At 57.2% G+C, this 23,500-nt stretch overlaps 1 protein-coding gene across 3 annotated transcripts in view; it reads right to left on the reverse strand.

Moving 5' to 3' along the window:
* Positions 1-23,500, reverse strand: part of MPRIP (myosin phosphatase Rho interacting protein) — a 92,797-nt gene that overhangs the window by 31,328 nt on the left and 37,969 nt on the right. For 2 of the 3 annotated variants that reach the window (XM_068977270.1, XM_068977271.1), the window contains exons 4-7: positions 13,568-13,719; positions 7,078-7,162; positions 2,251-2,464; positions 1,008-1,167 (exon numbers count right to left, since the gene is read on the reverse strand). In XM_068977270.1, the coding sequence (XP_068833371.1) occupies positions 1,008-1,167; positions 2,251-2,464; positions 7,078-7,162; positions 13,568-13,719 (611 nt within the window). Of the gene's footprint in view, positions 1-653; positions 1,168-2,250; positions 2,465-7,077; positions 7,163-13,567; positions 13,720-23,500 lie in introns of all 3 variants that reach the window. The other variant, XM_068977269.1, reaches the window with a different exon arrangement.

The following is a 23,500-nucleotide window of genomic DNA, read 5'->3' on the forward strand; positions in this document are numbered from 1 at the left end:
CCCTACCCCTCCAGGACTGAGGGACCTTCTGTTTGCTTCTCTCTTCAAGTGTGTTTTCCTAGTGCTGGAGGAGGTGCCTGGGAGGGCAGGTGGGTGGGAAGGAGCAGGGGAGCAAAGCAACCGGGGCTCTGCAAAGGGTCATCCAATGACCCCACTTGCTCCAATTCTGAGCTGGGTCTCGGGGTGGGGCCGAGGACACTACACTAACAGTGGGTCTGAACCTCCTCTGCAGGCAGCATGTTACAGGCTCTGGAATCATTTTGGGAGGTTTGAACGCCTGCATGACCCACTGCACACGAGGGTTCGAGCCCTGCTACTGCACAGAGGCTCTGTTTACACGTGGGGCTGGAAGCTTCTACTGGAAGGGGCACTGGGGCACTCTGGTCCAGGCCTGGACTTGGGAGGCTTCAGAGACAGAACCATGCTCTTTCCCTCACTCTCCGCAAGTGCAGGGCCCTCCCAGCCTCAGACCACAGCTCCACCTGGCCTTGGCCCATCTCCAAATCCATGACAGAATGTCACAAAATGTATGAGTTTGTGAGTGCACATGTGGGTACCTGTATGAGAGAGCATGTTGAGTATGCACAGTAGGGGCTGCAGGAGTGGGTAGAGTGTGTGCAAGACCCTGGCCCTCCAGTCCCCCCGGCCCTTACCTCCGCTCGTTGCCAAACAGACGGGCCACCTCTTCCCTGCCAGGGCTCCGGGCCCGAGTCCTGCGCTCCAGCCGCCTTCTCTCCACCTGGAAGGCTTCTCGGTGGCTGATCCTGATGGCCTTAGGGACGTCGGCCAGGGTGGCATACTGCCTGCTGGCTTTAAAGGCATAGGCACGCCCCGGTCTCTCTGCTCCCCGCCCCCCAGCACTGCCGGAGTCCACATGGGCAGGGGGATGGCTGGCCACATCCAAGGAGTTGAAGGAGCTGCTGCAGACGGTTCGGGCAGGGAACTGAGGACCTGGGGGAGGAAGGGGATGGCCAGGCTTGCAGGAGGGTGGGCTGGAGTCGCTGTACCTGTTGGTGGGGGCGCCCGGGCTGGGCGGGGAGAGCGGTGGGGGCAGCTGCTGCTCCTCGGCCTTCACATCCTGCTTGGTTTTCTCCAGGGAGAAGTAGCCGCTCTCCACCCGGACTTTGCGGCCACAGTCCACGCGGTCACCACTTGTGGCGCTCTCCTCTGGAAGACGAGAGACAAGGGACGTGCTCAGCCTGCTGCCACCTCCGGTTCTACAACCCTTGGAGAAGGCACGCAGGTCCAAGGCCACCCTAGGGCAGAGCCCTTTCCCAGGAAAGGAACAGGGCATCCTTACCTGCCTCTCTCTAATGGGTACCTCTCTGCCAGATGGCCAGGGGTCCCTGAGCTCTAGTCTGGGGGCTCAGCTGGGACAACAGGATCCCCAAGAAGGGACATCCCACCAACAACCACTTCCCACTGAACACCAAGGAGAACCCAGGGAACGTGGTTAACACTCCACACTGCACTGCAGGGGGCACGGTTCAATTCCCTGGTTGGGGAACTGAGATCCCCAATCCCACACAGCCAAGCTGGAAACCGAGTACATCATGACAGAGAGCGCATCACGAGAGGCCGTGCAGCCTCTCAGTGCATCGTTACGGGCAGGGAGGCCACCCAGGAGGAGCAGAGGAAAGGCAAATCCTGGATGTGGTGGGCACCCACAGTGGGGGAGTACCGAGTGGCTTTTGCCCAGAGCCTGAACAAGGTGCATCTTGCCTGAGTGAGCACAGTCTCAGCTGTCCATGTGTCTTTAGTGGACAGATGGAAACAGGGAAGCTGGCCTGTCATGCAGAGCCCTCTAGGCCTGGACAACAGAGACCAAGTGGTGCCCCGCTCTGCTCAGACAACTGCAAGTCCTGGAAGGAGACATGTGGTCGTGCCAGCTATTCCTGCCAGCTGTTCCCCTGCTTCAGCCAGCACCTGGGCAGGGTGCATCAGTGGGAGGAGGACTGGACAGCATTTGATGCTGCTCACAGGACACAGTGGGCTTCAGATAACCAGGCCTTGAACACAGAGCAGCCACGGGGAGCAGAGGCTCCTTTGGACGCAGAGCTCACTGCAGAGCATCCCGATTCTCTTGACACCAGGCTGGGGCACGGGAGCAACTGAAGGCTGGAGGGCCAGCAGACACACAGGGGCACCTGAGCCCCAGCACCTATTCGCCCTGTCAGGAGGCCCGAACTAGTGCTGGGAGGTGGGGTACCAAGACATGCAGGCACGGTGGCCACCCTGGCTACCACTTACCATCTCTGCCCTCAAGCCCTGGCTCCCTCAGGGTGCTGGCCGCAGGAGGCTGGCCCTGGCTGGGACTCTGAGCAGGAGTCAGGCTGCTCCCGTCTGGCTGGTCCTTGGCCCTCATTTCTTCCTGCCAGAGTGTGGACTTGGTGGTGGGGACTTTCTCAGCACTGGGGATGCTGCTGCTGCTGCTGGTGACAGCCATCTTGGCCGGCCCTGGCTCCTGCAAGGGAGAGTGGTGTCCATGCAAGTCGGGAAGCACCCTGCCCGAGCCAGCGCACGGGTCTGGGCTGCCCGAGTACCTGGCTACCAAGGTCAACTGCAGTGTCAGAGGCCCAGATGCCAGGAAGCAAGGTTCTGCACAGAGACATCCCGGCTGGGCTGGAAGCTTTCTTTCTTCTGCAGCCCCAGCCAGCACCCAAAGCCTCTAGGCATGCAGAATGGGAGCCTGGAGCCCAGGTGGGAGCCCAAGCTGCAGCTGGTGCTGCCCCAAGGGACAGCATTTGTGTACGAGGTACTTAGCCAGAGCATACAGAGGACTGTAACTCCACACTGTAAGCCTATGGCACCTGCTCCTGCCCCGGACCCGAGCTCCTGCCCACCCAGGCACTGGGGTGCCTGCTCCTGACCTGCCACTAGCAGGATGGCTCTGGGCACCCCTCAAAGTGAGGCACATCTTGGCGGTCCTTCCCAAAAACAGACTGCCTGCTGGGCTCTGACTAGCACCACACCTTCCAGTCCTCACCAGCCACCCCAAAAGCTCCTACAAGGGGAGCTCACCTAGGCTGAGAGGAGGTGGCAACCCACATTCACATGGCCAATAAGAGGCAGAGTGGGGCTTTGAGCATTTGGCACCCCCAGGGGCCTCTGGGAGAGGAGGAGGGCCCAGGACGGGGTGTGCCTGTTGGGTGGGCACCTGTGTCCACAGTGAGACAGCCAGCACTTTGCCTAGTCCAGAGCTTCCTCAGTTCCACAAGGGTCTCGGGCCTCCTGGGACAGATGAAGCTGGGGTGGCTCTCCCGCAGACCCGGGAACCCCCACCACCCCTTCTGTCACAGCCATCAGTAGCCCTGCCTCCCTGGCTGGAGACTCCTGAGTGCTCTGAGCCACCATGGAAGAGGTAGGGTCCTGGAAGAACGTGGCTTCTGACGGTTCCCCAAGGCTCCAACAGAACCAGCTCCAACGACCCCAGGACACCAGCCCCGAGGCCCCCGAGCCTGCGGTCAGCGGTGCCCTGGCTCCACACCCAGCAGCCACGCTGCCCTGAGCAGAGGTCTCTCTGGGTGGCCTGCTGTGCCTCCACAATAACCTGGGGCCCACGCTCTGAGGCCAGCACCCCCGCCAGTGCTGGCAGTGTGGGGGGTGGGCGTGGTGCCATGTGGCCCTGGCCCCTGGCTCTGTGGGGCTCAGGGTAGAGCCGTGTGGGCATTACCTGGAGACCATGCTTGACGAGTCCGTCCCCTCCGTGGAGGGGGGCTGGACCAAGGGACACAAAGGCTGCCAACATGGGCTGTAAAGGAAGGGCAGCACTGTGCCCGTGAGAGTAGGGCCCTGGCCATGCACTCCTTCCTGACGCGGGGGTGAACCCAGCATTGGGCAGGGTGCTGGTGAGGATCTCCAAGAGGAAATTCCAGGCCTGCGATGTGAGGGTCAGTGACAGGGCTTCCTAGCACCAGGTGGTTCCAGGCCTGCTTCCTGGGCCCCTGACCTTCTTAGGACTCAGCCCAGAGCAACAGGGCCCTGGAGGCGCCAAGGTCCATGGTGAGTCTCCCGTGGTAGCCATGCTGTCTCCTGCCTGTGTGCCCAGCCTCGCCACGTCAGCAGGGGCAGTGGGGCAGGGCAGGGGCTGGTTTCTGGGTAGCCACTTCTCTCCTCCAGAGCACATGGGTGGAAAGCAGACCTGGCAGGGGCGGGGCCAGGGCCACATGGCACCACGCCCACCCTCTACACTGCAACCACTGGTGGGGGTGCTGGCGCTCATACCGACAGAGCCCTGGCACCCGTGCAAGGCGGGGAAAAGGCCCAGGGCTGTCAGTACCATAAAGAAGCCAGCTGAGAGCAAAGAGAAAATGGGGCAGGAAGGGAGGCCCAGTCAAGGGGCTTCTGCAGCCTCCACATGCTAAGCAGGCCCCTTGTGACCAAGTTTCCCACAGAAAGCCACTTTTTCTACCCTGGGGCATGGCAGCTGAGCAGAAGGCCAGTAAGAAGGAGGGTTCTGACCCAGAGTGGGCATGGCAGCAGGTCCCAACAGGTAAACAAGATGCCTGAGAAGAGGTGGCAGCTCACAGCAAATGTGTGGGCCTGTAGTGGGTCGGACCAGGGCCTGACTGGAGCCTCAATCACAGAGAGAGGCCTCCTGTTTTACACATCCCTGAAAAAGACCAAGAAGCAGGGGCCAAGAGCCCAAGTGGGTGAGCAGACGGAAGAGCCAGCCTCCCACAGCTCCGCCCAAGGATGTGTGCCCCTAGCCTGCACACCAGGCTGGGTGAACACGCAGCCCCGGGCCTTACCCAAGTCCCAGCTCTGGAGTCTAGGGAGATGGAGAGGGAAACCCCTGGTCACACACTGAGTGGATGACCACTCCTCTCTAGGCATCTGGGTACCAGGACGCCCTTCCTCAAACAGCCAGAGAAGGAAGAGGCTCCTGGGAACCCATGCCTCTCAGGCTCCAGCTCTACAGGTCTGGGCCAGCCTGTCTCCCCACTGCCCTGGGCTCTGCTGCAACCCAGCCCCCGGCCGAGGGGTTGTCCGCTCTCCCCCACACCCCCATTCTCGACCTCCCTCTGGTCTGAGGGGTGCCTGCACACTCCATGGCCCCACCTCCCAGATGCCTGAACATCCTCCTTGAAGCAGGACCCTGGGCCCCCTGCCTGCCTGGATTCCTGGAGGGCAGGGTACAGCAAAGGGACACTCCCAGGCCCGTCAGTCTGACCCGAAACTCTGGGGCAATGAGAAAAAGGCTAGGTTTGGGGTCTTGGGTTCTTCTCTCTATAGAGGCCCCTAAGGCATTAGACTTTCCTCCCAGCTCCATCTCAGGTTGCTGAGGGGGCTGGCCCAGAGACCCCCAGCTCTCCTCTGGAGAGGCCCCACATCCCTCCTCAAGACTGACTCGTGGGGTCGGTCCCGGATGAAAACTCATGGATACCAGAAACCCGCAGCCTCTGGCATGATGCTCAGGGAACCAGAGGCTGAGCAAAGGAGGCTGGGGCCCTCCATGCCCCAGGGGCCAAGATAACCTCTGGCAAGTGGGTGATGTCCCCACTCAGAGTGTGAAGCAACACTGAGGGGAGAGGGCGTTCATGGGGCTGGGGACAGCGGAGAAGACCCCCCAGTCTAGCTGGAGTACCTCCTGCTGTGCAGCTGCCTGATTTAGAGGCAAGAGCTCTGCCCGACACTGCTCCTGAGGCATCACTGTGGAAACATATGCAACACTAAACACTGTGATCCCACCTGGGGTTCTCTCAAGCTAGAAGTTTTGGGGATTTCCTGTCTGCTGTTTCCTAGCAGGAAGCTGCACCTTGCGTTTCCGGGAATGACTGCGATTGCATTTTGCCCACGTTCTGCCAGGGACACTACCTTCCAAGAGGGTGTCAGCCTGGGATCCCCTCAGGGTGGGTGGGCAGAGAGCAGACAAGGACCGTTGGCTGAGAGCAGGCCAGGGAAGTCTGAGGGGCGTGCAGGGAGAGGGACTCTGGCCAGGCACACCACCCTGTCCTGCCCATGCTGCCCCTCCGGGAAGCCCAGAGGAGCCAGCAGGGACTGCTGAGCCCAGGGGTCGCCAGGTCCTCCACGGAGTACTGTCAGGTTCTGGGGCTTCTGAGACACCAACAGGCCCCGGGTCTGCATCCTATTCCCTCGCAAGGGTGTGGGGGGCTCAGGTACGCAAGGCAAGCGCGCTGTCCCAGGGAAATGTGGAGCAGAGGGTGCACGTTCACAGTTGATCGACCGTTCCAACGAATGGGGCTGGGGCGCTGACCCTCCAAGCAGTCAGATATCCAGCACGACTTAGGCTGGCCCACTGTACCCACAGTTCCACATCCATGAATTCAACCAATTAGAGGACCGTGCAGTCCTGCGGGATTTACTACTGAAAACAATCCACGCAAGTGGACTCCCAGAGTGCAAGCCTGTGTAGCTCCAGGGTCACTGTACTGAGCACCCAGGAGGGGCCTGGCACTTTTGCCACTGTTCACAGTAATCTGAGAACTCGATTTCAACAGGCCCATTTCACAAATCAGTCCACTGAGGCCCTGAGCCCTTCTGGTGCCCTGAGCCCCTGCAGACCAGCCAGCGGAGGGAAGCCCTGGACCCGGGGGACTGCCCCAGCCACCTCCCACTCTGGCCTCGTGGGAGCTGATAGGAGCATAGAATTAAGGCTGTGCCAGTGCTCTCCATTTATGGTTACCCTGAGAGCCCCTCGCAGCCAGGCACTGCAGGACCACTCCTCCTGGCCCCCTGCCCAGCCTGCTGTCTGTAGAATTGTCTGTGTGGAAGGTGAAACTGAACTGAGCCTCTCCTCCCAGCATGCTCTTGGCTCCCAGCAATGGCCGGGACGGTCGGGGGAGGGATGGGCACTGTGCAGTGATGCCTCTGGGGGCAGCCCCATAGCAGGCCAACCTCTCCAAGTGGGGGTCCTGCCCTGGGGCTTGCAGAGGACCGTGCAGAAGGCAGCCCACAGACTCAGAGAAGGAAAGTGAAGACCCCGGGGCTGAGGGCTGCCTCAGCCCTGGCATCACCCCTTCCTTCCCTTGCCCCCAATTCTAGGCTGGGTCCTGAATCCCCCAATCTCCCAGGGCACTTTTTCTTTGCCCTAGCTCCACCGAGGGGATGCCTCACCTGTGGTGTGGGGGGCTCCACCTTCCGCTTCTTCTTCTGGTTCTGCTTGTTGGTCCTGGGATAGACTGTGAGCATCTCTAGCCACCTGGGAGAGAGAAGGGTATGGCACCAGTCAGACCAGAGCTGCCACTCTGGGGCAGGAAGTGCCAGCAGCATAGCTGGGACACGGACAGGCTGACCACTGGCCTGGTAAGGCCTTGGCACTGTTTTTGTTACCAGCCTTCTTCTGGGGCTGAGACTCCACTCTAAAATCGCCCTCCTGGAGTGCGGCTGGCCAGTACAGACACACTGTGACTGGGAAACCCCAAGGACCACTGGGGCAAGAACCTAGCAGTCGTTGCCAAACTTTCCCACAGTGGTCACTTCTGGGCACTGTGCAGCTGACCTCCCACACTCTGGAGGGGCTCACCTCTGGGCCCAAACTGCACAATGAGGGTGCCCTTCGGGGCACCTCGGGAACACGGTTGGGAAAGGCCTAGCGGAACTGCCCAGGGACCAACACCAGGGCCCACACACTGGAAGGTCCACTCTGGACCAGCAGCAGGGAAGGCAGGGAGGAGCATGGCCTCAGATCTGGGTCTCCTCCCCTCAAACCAAGACCCAGGCGGCTCCTAGCCCTTGGGGATTTGGCCTCTCATCTCTGGAACCAGGGGGGTACTGCTTGCCTCTCTGGAGCTCTGTAGTAGCTGGGAAGGTCACAGGGAGGGGAAAGAGAAGGTGTGGTGGGAGGAGGAGGTGTGGCAGGGGGGAAGGGCGGTGCTCTCTCCACAGGGGACAGTACTCCAGGGGACGCTGGGCCAACTCTGCCCAGACACAAGGGTCTGTGTGGGCCTGCAGCCAGCCTGTGACAAGAGCCTGCTGGCAATAGCTGAACTGCTGAGGAAGGCAGGGTCTGCACCACCAGCATACTGGTTGAGGCAGCAGTGAAGACCAGCACCCAAGCCCAGGGCAGGAAGAAGGGCGTATCTTTAGTTCTCAGAGGTGCTCCTTTAGTGTATTTGTGTGTGGGATGCCACTGGGGTGGCTATGCTGCTGGCAGCTGGGAGAGGGGCTGCATGTGGAGTGCACCCCTCCAGCAGCGGAGCTGAGGCCCAGTCAGGTGAGAGCAGGGGTTCTCGGCCTGACAGCGCGCGAGTGCACTGCATGAGGAGATCTGAGCACAGGCTCTGCTCCCAGGGCCCCGAAGCCAGGAGGTGACAACGGCTCACTCTGCACAGGAGCAGACGGGCAGGCTCCAAGGGCTCACCCACGTACCCTGAGGAGTTCGAGTGCTTGTGGGTTAACAGACTTGCTTTCTAGCCTGCCAAAGGGAACAAATTTCCTTTGCAAAGTTCACACCAAGGACCCTGCCTGCAGAGGGCCCCTCTCCAAGCTCTACCTGGGAGGGGAAAAGAGACTGCTTGTGAAGTCACGTCATCCTCCAGGGCCTGGGAACAGGGCTGCGGCAGGCATGTGCAAAGCAGTCAGGGAGCCCTGCGCCCATGAACACTGGTCCTGTCGCTCTTGACTAGTAACACTACCAAGCTGGGCAAACCTGTGTGCCTCACACGACAGGGCCTTGAGGGGGAAGGAGAGAAGACCTGCACCACGGCCACACAGCTGACTGGAGAGAGCTCCTGAAGCCCCTGCCAAGCGCCAGAGGGAGGTCCCGTCAGAGGCCAGACCGTGTGGTGCTGACCTGGGCCCCAGCTCCCATACTCCTAGTGCCCTGGGACCTCAGACACCCCTCCTGTGCTACGTCACCCAGACCCCTCCCAACTCAGGTGTGTGTGTTTGTGTGTGTGATGCCAAATCTCCTTGAGGAGTCTGGTTGGGCAGTGGAACCTCAGCCAAGGGTGCCTGCCAGACAGGCCATGGCAGCAGGTGTGAAGCAGGACCCACGAGTGGCTCTGCTGCCGCTCGTGCCTGGGGAGATCAGGTTCCCTCCATCTCTGGCCTCCCATCTCCAGCTGCAGAACCACTGACATTGGAGGAGGGAATGGCAAACCACGTCAGCATTCTTGCCATGAGAACCGCATGAACAGTAGGAAGAGGCAAAAAGATATGACAACGAAAGATGAACTCCCCAGGTCGGGAGGTGCCCAATATGCTACTGGAGAAGAGGAGAGAAATAGCTCCAGAAGGAATGAAAAGGCTACGCCAAAGCGGAAACAGCACCTAGTTGTGGATGTGACTGATGGTGAAAGTAAACTCCGATGCTGTAAAGAACAATACTGTGTAGGAACCTGGAATGTTAGGTCCATGAATCAAGGTAAATTGGAAGTGGTCAAACAGGAGATGGCAAGAGTGAACACTGACATCTTAAGTATCAGTGAACTAAAATGGACAGCAACGGGCAAATTTAGTTCAGAGGACCCCTGCATCTACTACTGCAGGCAGTGATTCCTTAGAAGAAAAGGACCAGCACTCAGAGTCAACAAGAGAGTCTGAAATGCAGTACACTGGTGCAGTCTCAAAAATGACAGAATGATCTCAATTCATTTCCAAGGCAAACCATTCAATATCATACTAATCCAAGCATATGCCCCAACCAGTAATGCTGAAGAAGCTGATGTTGAACGGTTATATGAAGACCCAGAAGATCTTCTAGAACTAACACCAAAAAAAGATATCCTTTTCATCATAGGGGACTGGAATGCAAAAGTATGAAATCAAGAGACACCTGGAATAAAAGGCAAGTTTGACCTTGGAGTACAAAATGAAGCAGGGCAAAGGCTAACAGAGTTTTGCCAAGAAAACACACTGGTCACAGCAAACACCTTCTTCCGATAACACACAAGATGACTCTATGTATGAACATCACCAGATGGTCAATACCAAAATCAGACTGATTATATTCTTCACAGACAAAGATGGAGAAGCTCTATACAATCAGCAAAAACAAGACCGGGAACTGACTGTGGCTCAGATCATGAACTCCCTATTGCAAAATTTAGACTTAAATTGAACAAAGTAGGGAAAACCACTACACCATTCAGGTATAAATCAAATCCCTTACGCTTATACAGTGTAAGTGACAAACAGATTCACGGGATTAGATTTGATAGACAGAGTGTCTGTAGTGATCAAAATCATTTTCAAGAAAAAGAAATGCAAAAAGGCAAAATGGTTCTCTGAGGAGGGCTTAAAAATAGCTGAGAAAAGAAGAGAAGTGAAAGGCGAAGAAGAAAAGGAAAAATATACCTATCTGAATGCAGAGTTCCAAAGAATAACAAGGAGAGAGAAGAAAGCCTTCCTAAGTGAACAATGCAAACAAACAGAGGAAAACAACAGAATGGGAACGACTAGAGACCTCTTCAAAAAAATCAGAGATACCAAGGGAACATTTCATGCGAAGATAAGCACAATAAAGGACAAAAATGGAACAAACCTAACAGAAACAGAAGACATTAAGAAGAGACGGCAAGAATACACAGAAAAGTGAAAGTGTTAGTCACTTGGCCGTGTCCAACTCTTTTCGACTCCACGAACTGTAGCCCGCCAGGCTCCACTGTCCATGGAATTCTCCAGACAAGAATACTAGAGTGGGTTGCTGTTCCCTCCTCCAGGAGATCTTCCCGACCCAGGGATTGAACCGTCTCTTATGTCTCCTGCATTGGCAAGCATGTTCTTTACCACTGGCACCACCTGGCAAGCCGAGAATACACAGAACTATCACAAAAAAGATCTTAATGACCCAGATAACCACAGTGGTGTAATCACTCACCTAGAGCCAGACATCTTAGAGTGCGAAGTCAAGTGGACCTTAGGAAGCATCACTACGAACAAGGCTAGTGGAGAGCTGAACTATTTCAAATCCTAAAAGATGATGCTGTGAAAGTGCTGTACTCAATATGCCAACAAATTTGGAAAACTCAGCAGTGGCCACAGGACTGGAAAAGGTCAGTTTTCATTCCAATCCCAAAGAAGGGCAATGCCAAAGAATGTTCAAACTATTGCACAACTGCACTCATTTCACATGCTAGCAAGGTCACGCTCAAAATCCTTCAAGCTAGGCTTCAACAGTACGTGAACCGAAAAATTACAGATGTACAAGCTGGATTTAGAAAAGGCAGAGGAACTGGAGATCAAATTGCCAACATCTGTTGGATCACCAAAAAAGCAAGAGAATTCCAGAAAAACATCTACTGCTGCTTTACTGACTTCACTAAAACCTTTGACTGTGTGGATCACAACAAACTGGAATATTCTTAATGAGAATACCAGACCACGTGACCTGCCTCCTGAGAAACCTGTATGCAGGACAAGAAGCAACAGGTCAAACTAGACATGGAACAACAGACCTGTTCCAAATCAGGAAAAAAGTACGTCAAGGCTGTATATTGTCACCCCGCTTATTTAACTTATATGCAGAGTACATCGTGTGAAATGCCGTACTGGATGAAGCATAAGCTGGAATCAAGATTGCTGGGAGAAATATCAACAACCTCAGATATGCAGGTGATACCACGCTTATGGCAGAAAGTAAAGAGGAACTAAAGAGCCTCTTGACGAAGGTGAAAGAGTGAAAAAGCTGGCTTAAAATAACATTCAAAACACTAAGATCAGGGCATCCTGTCCCATCACTTCATGGCAAATAGACAGGGGAACAATGGAAACAGTGACAGACTTTATTTTCTTTGGCTCCAATATCCCTGCAGACAACGACTGCAGCCATGAAATTAAAAGATGCTTGCTCCTTAGAAGAAAAGCTATGACCAACCTAGACAGCATATTAAAAATCAGAGACATTACTCTGCCGACAAAGGTCCGTATAGTCAGATTTTTCCAGTAGTCATGTATGGATGTGAGAGTTGGACCATAAAGAAGGCTGAGTGCCAAAGAATTGATGCTTTGAAATTGTGGTGCTGGAGAAGACTCTTGAGAGTCCTTTGGACTGCAAGGAGATCAAACCAGTCAACCCTAAAGGAAATCAGTCCTGAATATTCATTGGAAGGACTGATGCTGATAAACTCCAATACTCTGGCCACCTGATGTGAAGAACTGACTCATTGGAAAAGACCCTGATGCTGAGAAAGACTGAAGGCAGGAGGAGAAGGGGACAACAGAGGATGAGATGGTTGGGTGGCATCACCGACGCAATGGACACGAGTTTGGGTAGGCTCCAGGAGTTTGTGGTGGACAAGGAAGTCTGGCGTGCTGCAGACCATGGTGTCTAAAGAGTTGGACGTGACTGAGAGACTGAACAACAACGAAAATGCTTTACGCTCTTAAAATCCATGACATCCTAAGAGGAGGATTAAAGCGAGACAGTGAAACTGGTCCTCTTGTCTGACCCTGGCGTTAGAAACAAAATCCTGCCTCTCCCCACAGGAGGATGACTAGCAGGGAGCTGGCACCCCAGGAAGAAGCCACCCACCCCTCAGCAGCATGGGTCTGGCCCCCGTTCCACACCCACCTCAGTGAAAATGAGATCTCACTTCCTCCCACAGGAGCCGTGGCCAGCTGAAGCTGATGGGGCCCCAAAGCCCAGCCCATCGCTCACAGCCACCTCCGTTTCCCGAACGCAAGGTGCCTGATGTCCTAATTACTTCTCCTCCTTGCACAGTAATCAGCCCAGCCCCTCAACCCAGGGAGTTTATTTCCTCCTTTGCACCTTAGAGAATGACAAGTTTCTCCATGACCCAGTGCCCAAGCTCCTGGTTGGGCCAAGGCCACCTGCTCGCTGTCACGCACCATGTCACATAGCTGTGCAGCTGCGTGCACAGAAGAGCAGGGCCCCCAGGAGGCAGATGTGACAGGGCTCAGAGCATGGAGCTCAGCCCCCTGAGCTGGCAGCTGCCTGGAAATCTGGGTCCCTCTACTTTCCAGGGCTTCTCCCAGCCTCCACCCAGGGCATGCTGGAGGTGGGGGGGTGGGATGGCCCAGAACTCTGCTGTGTCCATGCAGACAAGAAAAGCAGTGCGTGTGGGCACCCTGTGGTGACTCCTGAGTGCAGACACGGGGGACATCAGGGAGACACGGCCTCTGCTCCAGGGCTGACCGCTGGCTGAGGAGGACAACACACTTGGGCAAACCCCAGCCTTCACAAGCGCCAGCTGACAGAGCCACATGCCTCGTGGGGAAGGCCTCCTGGGGGCCACACTGAAGGGTGAAGGGAGGGCAGGCGAGAGGCAGCAGGGGGCATGCGTGGCCAGCAGCTCAGAGCTGCAGTGCATGGGCTGCAGGAGGGGCCTGGGCAGGGCCCCAGGGCCTTTCAGGCAGGAGGCCAGTGAGGCTGGATCTCTGGAGACCGAGCCCCTCGTGGCTGAGTGAGAGGAGGCCAGAGTGAGGTGAGGATGGACTGGGAGACCAGAGAGAGGCCTGGAAGATGCGCTGAGCCAGCAGAGGGAGGTGGCAGGGGAGTGAGGCGTGCAGGGGCAGCGGGGCAACTGTGGGCGTGGATGAAGCAAAGGTGGATGGAGAGAGGAACTCAGCAGACACAAGGCGCAGACAGTCCGAGGACCCGGGCAGGTGAGGCACCTCGCTCAACACACATGTAGAAACTCACCCACTGATGATCTCCTTGGTCTCGGCCCGGATGAAGTGCTCCTTCTCGGGGGTCAGAATGCACAGGGAGAACTTCTGGCCCGTCCGGCCCTCCCCGTCCACCACGTCTGTGCACTGGTTCATGTTGATGGTGCCCTGTGGGAGGGTTGTGGGCTGCAAGAGGAAGGCAGGGCAGGAGTCACTCTAGGGGCAGAGGGAACACCCCTGTCTCCCCAGGTCCTTCCGGACCCTCTTGGCTTCTCCATAAGCACTGGGGCCTCACAGCTGTGCAGACCCCCCTGCCACGCAGAGCATGGGGGCGGGCTGCCTCAGTCTGGCCCTCACAGCCCCGCGTCCTACTGACCCACCCCGGGGGAGAGCGGTAACAGGCCTGCGCTCCTTAGAGGACAATCAGCTTCACGTTCCTTCCCACTAAAGAACAGCCCACGAGTGCTGGGGGAGGGCGGGGGCTGTGTGTGGGGAATAGGCAGCAGACGCCTCTTGAGGCCAGCGCGGGTGACGGAGGCAGCCGGGAGCCTGGTCTCAGAGGGTGGCTGATCCAGAAAGCAGTGAGAAAAGCTACAGGAGGTGGTTTTGAAATTGCAAGGCTATTTTTAAAGGCTAGGAGGGGCCAGAGAGAAGCACACCTTGAAGGCGGACTGTGAGGCAGGCAGACTGGAGCCTCGCACCTGGGGTCGTCAGAGGCAGGCCTCCTTCAGGGCTGCCTGGCCAGGGCTGGGACAAATTATAGCACTTCCCCCCTTTTCTCAGTCAAAGCTGTGAGACACTGACATTAGGGAGAGAAATCCAAAAACAAGATACTGAGCGGATGAGTGAGGACCCTCCTAGAACACAAGGAGGCTTTGGGGAAGGAGGCAGGGGGCTGTGGCAGCCACCACACCAGGCCGAAGACTCTGTGAAGGGAGGGGAGCCCAAGCTCTAACTCCCACCCCACCTCCACCTCCACCTCCACAAGGAGCCTGTCCCAAGGGCCCAGCACTTCCTGGCTGGTCCTGGAGAAGCAGCAGGGGCAGAAAAGGCCCACAGTAGTGCCTGGGTTCCCTTCCACCAGCCAGTCCCCTGCTGCAACAGGGGAGGGGATCTGGTCTGAAGATGAGATGCCGAGCTCTGCTGACCCATCACCAGCCAGTTCCCTTTTTGTCCACTGGGGCGCCACCCAGGAGCCAGACCCCAGAGGTGGCGGCTTTCCGGAGTCCTCGCCCTGACACAGCTGCCAGCTCGCAGGGTCACTGCAAGGCAGGGAGTAAGTTCCCCACTCCAAGAAGCCTTTCCGTGGGGCCTCTGGGATCCGCCCGTCCTCCTGGGGCCCAGCTCAGGACAGAGGCAGCAGGGCAGGAGGGCAGCCATGTGCCCACAGAAGAGCATGCACCCTCACTGAGTGTTCTAAGTGTGTCCTGTCTCAGAAGTGCCCCCAGGTGGGCATGAGAGAGGGAGCCACACCCACACCAAGCTGAGCGCTTCCCAAGTGAAGTAAAGCCTTGTAGCTTTACTGAAGAGCTCCTGGAGGCTCCTGGCCAGCCCTTAAGCTGGAGAAGGGAGCCTGGTGGGTGGTCCTCAACCAAGCAGCTGACGAGGGTGGCGGCCCAGGTCCCCCATCTCCCTCGGGATGAGCGCTGTCTTTCCCACCTTCCTGCCTCAGCTCTAGGCCCTGGCTTCCTTCCCCCACATCGTGCCAGTGCCCAGTAGAACCCTCCCTGGGTGGTGGTCTCTGCCCTCTCCAAAGGCAGACTCCCTCAGGCAGGACACTTGATCCCCACTGGCCCCGACAAAACACACGGCCTCTCTGAGGCAGGGCCACAGGAAGGACCAGGGAGGGCACCGTGTGGAGCGAGGCACGAGCGTAAGAGCGGGCAGGCCCAGTGCTCTGCTCTCCTCCCCTTCCCTCATGCTGCCGGTGCAGGTGCACGGCCCTGATGAGTTACCCTGTGTTACACGCAAGCAACACACACAGGTAAGTTCAGCGGGGGCCATAAAGTACAGCATCAGAAGCTCCAGTGTTCTCTCCTCACTGGAGCACCTAGAGGGCCCCGGGCGACACGCGCTCCTCTTCAGAGGTCACTGCTCCAGGGCTCAGGGCCCAAGCTGCTCCCTGGTCCCTCTGCACAGTGAGAGCACCCTGCCGGCCCCGCAGCTCCGTGTGGCAACGGGACTCAGGCACCAACTGTACCCTGAGACTTTTGGCAACCTCTCCATGATAAGAAGGTGCTACCTCCTCCACAAAGTTTGCAGAAGGGCCACGAAAGGCAGAGACGTGACAGGTGAGGGCTGAAGGGCACGAGCCTCTCTCTACCACCTCTAAGCCAGGATCACCCAGTTATAGTCTCTCTCATCCCTCCTTAAATATGACCTCCCATGAGGCAGGTGTGACCTCATCCTGTCACACACGGAGAAGGGGGAGCAAGAGACAGGAAGCCTGGGAAACCTGTCCAGGCTCACAGGGGCCAGGCCTTCTGGCCTCAACAGCGCCCCCGCCCCAAGCCCGGGAAGCAGCAGCAGGGGAACATCCACACAGGCCCTTCCCTGCTAGACTTCAGCGTGCCTCCCATACAGTACAGACGAACCCGGCACTACCCGATGGCTTCTGTGGCTCAGACTGTCCTGGCCTTGACCATGTGGCCTACCAGCACACACACGTCCCACTGTTTGCAGGGCAAGGTGCCCCAGGCTCAGCTTGTATGTACCTACCCTGATCCTACTGCTACTAAGTCGCTTCAGTTGTGTCTGACTCTGTGTGACCCCACAGACGGCAGCCCACCAGGCTCCCCCGTCCCTGGGATTCTCCAGGCATGAACACTGGAGTGGGTTGCCATTCCCTGATCCTAGAATCGGCCATTTCTCCAAGGATCCCTGGTTCCTTTCACTGGAGAACAGAATTAGAAATCAATACTGAGGAACTAGGTATGCTCATTGCTTTCAGGGCGTTGCTGCCTCCAGGCCTTCTCAGATGACAGACAAGGAAACACAGGTGCGTATAACCTGTGCAGTCACGTCTACATTCACCACCCTCCCCCCGAACCTATTCCTATCTATCAATTGCAGGATCTCTCTCTCCTGAGCGTGTGTCTCTGAAGCTAAACACACTGGTCTCCTCCACTTGAATCCAGGACCACGTGGATCATTCCAGCCTCTCCCCTCACCTGCCTGGGCCCCAGCACACCCAAGTGGCCCAGACTGTGAACCAGTGCTCTATGGGCAACTTCACCACTGTGCACAAGGCACCCAGCACGATCCCTTCTCCTTCAGTTGTACAGACTCCACTCACGTCCAAGGGCACCACTACCTTACACACCCGCACCTGGACTCTACAGGAAGTCCTGGGGAAGAACCCATCACAGCTCCTTGTATCTGAGATCCCTGTGGGGGAGCAGACACTAGTTCTACACTTCCTGCCTCTAGCACGAGTTTCGGAGCCCTCTCTTCCAGGGCATGCTGGGTAAAGAGGGAGGGAGGGTGGGCACAGAGGGAAAAGGCCAGGGGCTCAAGGCACCTCCTAGCAGAAGCCATTCTTCCAGCCGAGAGAGCTGTGAGAGCGGAGCTGCTCACAGAGGGGGGTGGGCCCTAGCACGCAGGCAGCGTGGCCTGCTGTGGAGATGCATGCCCAGCTCTGGTCTGCAGGGCGCCGTGCCCGGGGGAAGGCAGTGCTGCTCTGCCCAGCAGCTCCAGGCAGACTGGGAGAGAGCACACCGTCGTCTGCTACGGGTGGGCTGGAAGCCACGCAGCTGCTGGGGCCGTGGCACTCAACAAACCCTCCTGCAGGGCCCCCTGCTCACTCTGGTGCTGAAAGACCCCCGATGCTGAGGTCTGAAGCAGCCAGAACAGACTCTTGGGGACCAGGAACCACCAGAGAGACTGGAGAGAAGGCGAAAGGTCCTAAGCTGTAAGGCCTGAGTGCTTAACGTGATGGTTTTCAACTTTTGCTGAATAATGGAATGACCTGGAAAGGTAACTAAATGGAGGTTCCATGCCCAGATTTAAACTCTCTGGGGGTGGGGCTTGGGCATCAGAATTACCAAAAAGCCCCTTCACGCATCTAACGCCGAGGCTGGGAACAACCGCCTGGAGGGGACACCAGTCTGCTCACTGCCACAGCAGGCCCAGCACCACGGGCTGGATGGCCCAGGCCCTGGCCGGCTGCACTAGGTCACTAGGCAGCTCGTGGCTGGGCCAAAGAGGACCTGATGAAAGTATAACAGAGGGGAGAGGAGAGAGAAAACACAGCTGCTGAGAGCCCGCTGCGGGTGAGGGCCAGCAGGGTTCACAGAGGGGGGCACGCCTGGGGACGTGGTATCGTCAGGCCCCAGCACCCACAAAGGCCCTGCCAGCCGCAGTGAGACAGAAAACGGAACCTCAGGCAACCTCCTGAGGGGAGGAGGAGGGACACGGGTCCTCTCCTTGGTGACCCTGTGAGGCTCTCGACCAACCGGGAAGGTGAAGACCACGCCAGGCAACCCTGCCTCCCACGGGAAGGTGAGGGCATGGTGGGGCTGCCACACATCCTGTGATGAGAGGAGAGTGCCGTCCCCACACCGCACACAGGCAGAGGCCCCCGCCTTGACCCTCTGGCCCTGAGCGCCAGGTCCACCTCCTCTGGCTCCGACCCAGTGTGAGCATCCAGGTGGAACATGGAATGGGGGGAGCTTGTTGCCACACAGAGCATGCAGGCGGGTCACGTGGGCACACACACCCTTCCTGTCAACCACACTGCTGACAGACACAGACACACACACCCCTGTCAACCATGCTGCTCACACACACACACACACACACACACACACACCCCTCCTGTCAACCATGCTGCTGACACACACACACACACACACACACACACCCCTCCTGTCAACCACGCTGCTGACACACGCAGACACACACAAACATCCCTCCTGTCAACCATGCTGCTCACACACCCCTCCTGTCAACCACGCTGCTGACACACACAGACACACACACCCCTCCTGTCAACCATGCTGCTGACACACCCACGCGCACACACCCCCCTCCTGTCAACCACGCTGACACACACACACACACACACAGCCCTCCTGTCAACCATGCTGCTCACACACGCGTGCACATACACCCCTCCTGTCAACCATGCTGCTGACACACACACCTCTCCTGTCAACCACGCTGCTCACACACGCGTGCACAGACACACACCCTCCTGTCAACCATGCTGCTGACACACACACACACACACCCCTCCTGTCAACCACACTGCTGACACACGCAGACACACACAAACATCCCTCCTGTCAACCATGCTGCTCACACACACCCCTCCTGTCAACCACGCTGACACACACAGACACACACACCCCTCCTGTCAACCATGCTGCTGACACACCCACGCGCACACACCCCCCTCCTGTCAACCATGCTGACACACACACACACACACACACACAGCCCTCCTGTCAACCATGCTGCTCACACACGTGTGGACATACACCCCTGTCAACCATGCTGCTGACACACACACCTCTCCTGTCAACCACGCTGCTCACACATGCGTGCACAGACACACACACCCTGTCAACCACGCAGACACACACACACCCCCATCCTGTCAACCACGCTGACACACACGTGCACACACACCCCTTCTGTCAACCACGCTGCTCACACACGCATGCACACACACCCCTTCTGTCAACCACACTGCTGACACACACACCCCCCTCCTATCAACCATGCTGCTGACACACACAGACACACACACCCCTCCTGTCAACCATGCTGCTGACACACACAGACACACACACACACCCCTCCTGTCAACCATGCTGTTCACACACGCATGCACACACCCCTTCTGTCAACCACACTGCTGACACACACACACCCCTCCTGTCAACCATGCTGCTGACACACAGACACACACACCCCTCCTGTCAACCATGCTGCTGACACACACAGACACACACACACACCCCTCCTGTCAACCACACTGCTGACACACACACACCCCTCCTGTCAACCACGCTACTGACACACAGACACAACCCCCCTCCTGTCAACCATGCTGCTGACACAGACACACACACCCCTCCTGTCAACCACGCTGCTCACACATGCGCACACACACACACACCCTCCTGTCAACCACTCTGCTCACACACGCACACACAGACACACACACCCTCCTGTCAACCACGCTGCTGACACACACAGACACACACAACCCCCCTCCTGTCAACCATGCTGCTGACACATGCATGCACACACACACCCCTCCTGTCAACCATGCTGACAGACACACACACACCCCTCCTGTCAACCACACTGCTCACACACACACACCCGTCAACCACGCTGCTCACACAGACACACACATACCCCTCCTGTTAACCACGCTGCTCACACACGCACGCACACACACACACCCCCTCCTGTCAACCACGCTGCTGAGCCTTGAAACCAAGTGGCGCTGGTGCTACTACAGAATATGGCTAGGCAGGACCCACCCAAGGTGGGTGCCCAAAGGACTTCAAATAACCTTTTAATGGAGAAATTCTCTGATTTATTCCAAGAATCCACACAATTGAGAAAGTCTGCTCTGAGTTCACACCACATCAGAAGTCACTGGGTCTCCCCTGCTGTCCAAGTTTTAGAGCACAGTGGAGCAGAGCAGTAACGAGAGTCCAGCAGGGGACTCCCAGCCTGGACACAGGCCAGGCATGGCCACGGCCCCTCAACCCTCCCCATGCCCCCCAGGGACCCGAGGCTCCAGGGACACTTGGGTGCCCACAGGCATCCACCTGCAGCAACAGTGCAGGTCCAGGGCACACATGCTGTGAGCCTGGGGCTGACATCCCCAACTTGTCTCAGGACAGGCCTGTGCCCAAATGCCATGGTGCTGAGCAACGCATCCCGCCCTCCCATCTCTGACCCACAAAACCTGGCTGCAGGACTGAAGCTGCGTCCCATACAGGCTCCTAGGCTCCTTCCCAGGGATCTGTAGGGCTCATCAGCAGAGGGGCTAGAGCCTCCCGGAGTGAGTCCAGAGCTCTGGAACAAGCACCCTGTTCTTCCCAGACTCAAATGCTTCTCCACAGTCCACAAGAGAACCCACAGGCACCAACCCTCTCCCTCTCAGGGTAGGAAGCCTGGAGCACATCAATGCCGATGCCCTCCTGCTTAAACTTCCCAACAGTGAGAGGAGACAAACCTCCAGAGAGAAGGGGCTTGACAGCAAGGTTCTCTGCCTCATTCTCTGCTTGCAAAGACTTCCCTGCCCAACAAGAGCTGTGAGAAGCTGAGGCCTGGCAGGCTGATGGGGCCTCGTCTAAGAAAGGACGCTCTCACTTACCTCTCCTCCTGGAAACTCCCACCGAGGGCTTGGAGGTGTGCACTTCCTGGGCCCCGCACTGAGCCGGTGGCGTGTTAAGGTCCACCGTTACAATCTGTTCCCGCCTCACCTCCTCCAGGCCCAGCTCTCCTGCCCCACCCCCACCCCTGGAGCCCCGCCACTGCCGCTGGCTCTCCCAGCACCCACACCTGGTTCCTGACAGCAGATGTCTGCCCCCAGCAAAACCTCAGAGAAGCCGCTCATGGAGGCCTGGGAACACCCGAGTTCTCTGGACCCATCAGCTGCCTGGGGACACAGAGGATGGGGAGGGAGAGGTGCTGCCAGCAGACGCCGCCCAGCCATAAAGGGGTGCACCCTGGAGATGTGTGGTCTGTCCCGCCCCTGCCCTCCTGGGTCTCCTGGACCCATCAGGACCCTGCGGTGGGGGCTGTCACCACTGCAGAAAATAATTTCAAAAACAAGGAAACATACACAACTGGAGTCCCTATTGTTGTCCATGCTACTGTCAAAATGGTTCTAAAATTTGTTTCTTTTTAAAAAAACACAGAAAATACACACTTAAAAAAAAATCTAGATGTACTATTTCAAGACATTCATCTCTTAATTAGGCAACAGATGTCCTTAAACCTGAGAGGAAGGGGCTCCTTTGGGGAAGCAGGCCTTTGTTTGACAGCAGAGCCAGACCCTCCCCCACCTCGCCCCTGCAGCGAGACAGGAGGGTGGCAGGAAGACAGGCCATGGAGCTGCAGTCTCGTCCAGAGCGTCCAGTATCCACGCTCATCCTGAAAAGCACTGCTCCTTTCCCCACACCACTGAGAACACGTGATGTAGTGAGGCTACAGAAGTGACCAGTCAGTAACAGGCGGAGCTGGAAGTCAGCCCACATACAACAACCCAGGTGTTTTCTGACAAGCTGCTTGAGGACGGGCCAATTCAGTTTCATTTCATTTTGACGAGTTCCGAGAGGGGAACTGTTGCTGCTGCTAAGTGGCTTCAGTCGTGTCCGACTCTGTGCAACCCCATAGACGGCAGCCCACCAGGCTCCTCCATCCCTGGGATTCTCCAGGCAAGAACACTGGAGTGGGCTGCCATCGCCTTCTCCGTCCAAGAGGGGAAAGTGAAAGTGAAGTCGCTCATTCGTGTCCGACTCTTTGCGACTCCATGGCCTGTAGTCTACCAGGCTCCTCCCTCCATGGGATTCTCCAGGCAAGAGTACTGGAATGGGTTGCCATTTCCTTCTCCAGGGGATCTTCCCGACCCAGGGATCGAACCCTCTCTGCATTCCAGGCAGACGCTTTAACCTCTCAGCCACCAGAGAAGTGCAGCCTAAAACAAGCCGTGAGCCTGGGTGGCCTGTGGTGGTGCTGTGCTCTTCCTGGCCAGGCTGATGACGCTGTGGACAACCTGGACCTCCAGGCAGAGTCCCTCCAGGATGCAGGGACACAAGTCTCCAGCCTAACTGGCCATCACCCTACACCCAGGACGCTGCAGGGCACTGGCAGAGCCTGGCCAGCGTCACTGGAGGGCCTCTTTATGAACTGAACGTTACTGTCTCCTCAAAACTCCTTCGCTAAAGCCCTACCCCTCAATGAGCCGGTGCCGGGAAGCAGGGCCTCTGGGAGGTCCTCTCTGCTCTCCACCACCTGAGGACACAGGAGCAGTCTGGGACCTGGAAGACAGCTCTCACCAGACAGCTCTTGCCAGAACCCGGCCATGCTGCACACAGATCTTGGACTTGAGAAGTAAACCGTGTTGTTTGTTAAGCCACAGCAGCCCAGATGGAGGTCAGCCCCCACTGCAGCACCCCTGAAGACGGGTGCCCCTGCAGAAGGACATCCACTCTGCCCTCTGCTGAGGGCTGAGCAACAGGCTGGAAGCAGAGACGTGATGCCCAGCGGGAGTAACTCTGATCAAGGAAACCAGAAAGGGCATCTCATCATATAAACCCCAGAAGTTCCTATCAGAGAATTTTCTGAATTGTCGTATTATCATCTCATCTTTGTGCTGTCCTGTTCTCCCAAAATCTGTACAACGAGTATGTTACTTTTATGATTGGGAAAAACAGTTGTAACAGCAAACAGTTTTTGTGGCATTTGCTCCCCTGCGTATGACCACTCCCCTTGGTTTCAAGATCCAATCCAGTCTTTACATATTTTTAATTGTCTACATTTTAGCCACAGATTTGCTGCATTTTAAGAAATCTTAATCAGCAAATTCAAAGTTATAAGAAAAGCAAATGCAGGGGCACTTTTCAGACCAGGATACAGGGCAGTAGGTTTAGACTTCTCTTTGGGAACCAGTGAAGGTGCAGTCTGGGGCAGCAATGGAAGAGAGGATGTCCATTCTTCCTGCGGCTAGCGGTGGTGGGCGGGGGCAGTCCCTGTCCTCCCGTGACTGGGCAGGAGCTTGGAACGAAAGGGCCTGTGAGGAAGAGGAGGGAAGAGAGGGAGGGCTGAGAAGCAAATGGCTTTCAGCTGGCCCCAAGCTTGCAAGGCTTGTGCCTTTGACATGGCTATTTTTGGGTTTCTGAGTGGGGAGAAAAAAAGAAATTCTTCCCACCACTGCCGAGCTTGGCAGCCCCTTTGCCCTGGCTCCCCTCCCTGCCCCTCCCCCCTCCACAGCCCC

The sequence above is a fragment of the Capricornis sumatraensis genome, chromosome 8 (assembly GCF_032405125.1).
Source record: "Capricornis sumatraensis isolate serow.1 chromosome 8, serow.2, whole genome shotgun sequence".
In the NCBI taxonomy this organism is placed as follows: domain Eukaryota; kingdom Metazoa; phylum Chordata; class Mammalia; order Artiodactyla; family Bovidae; genus Capricornis; species Capricornis sumatraensis.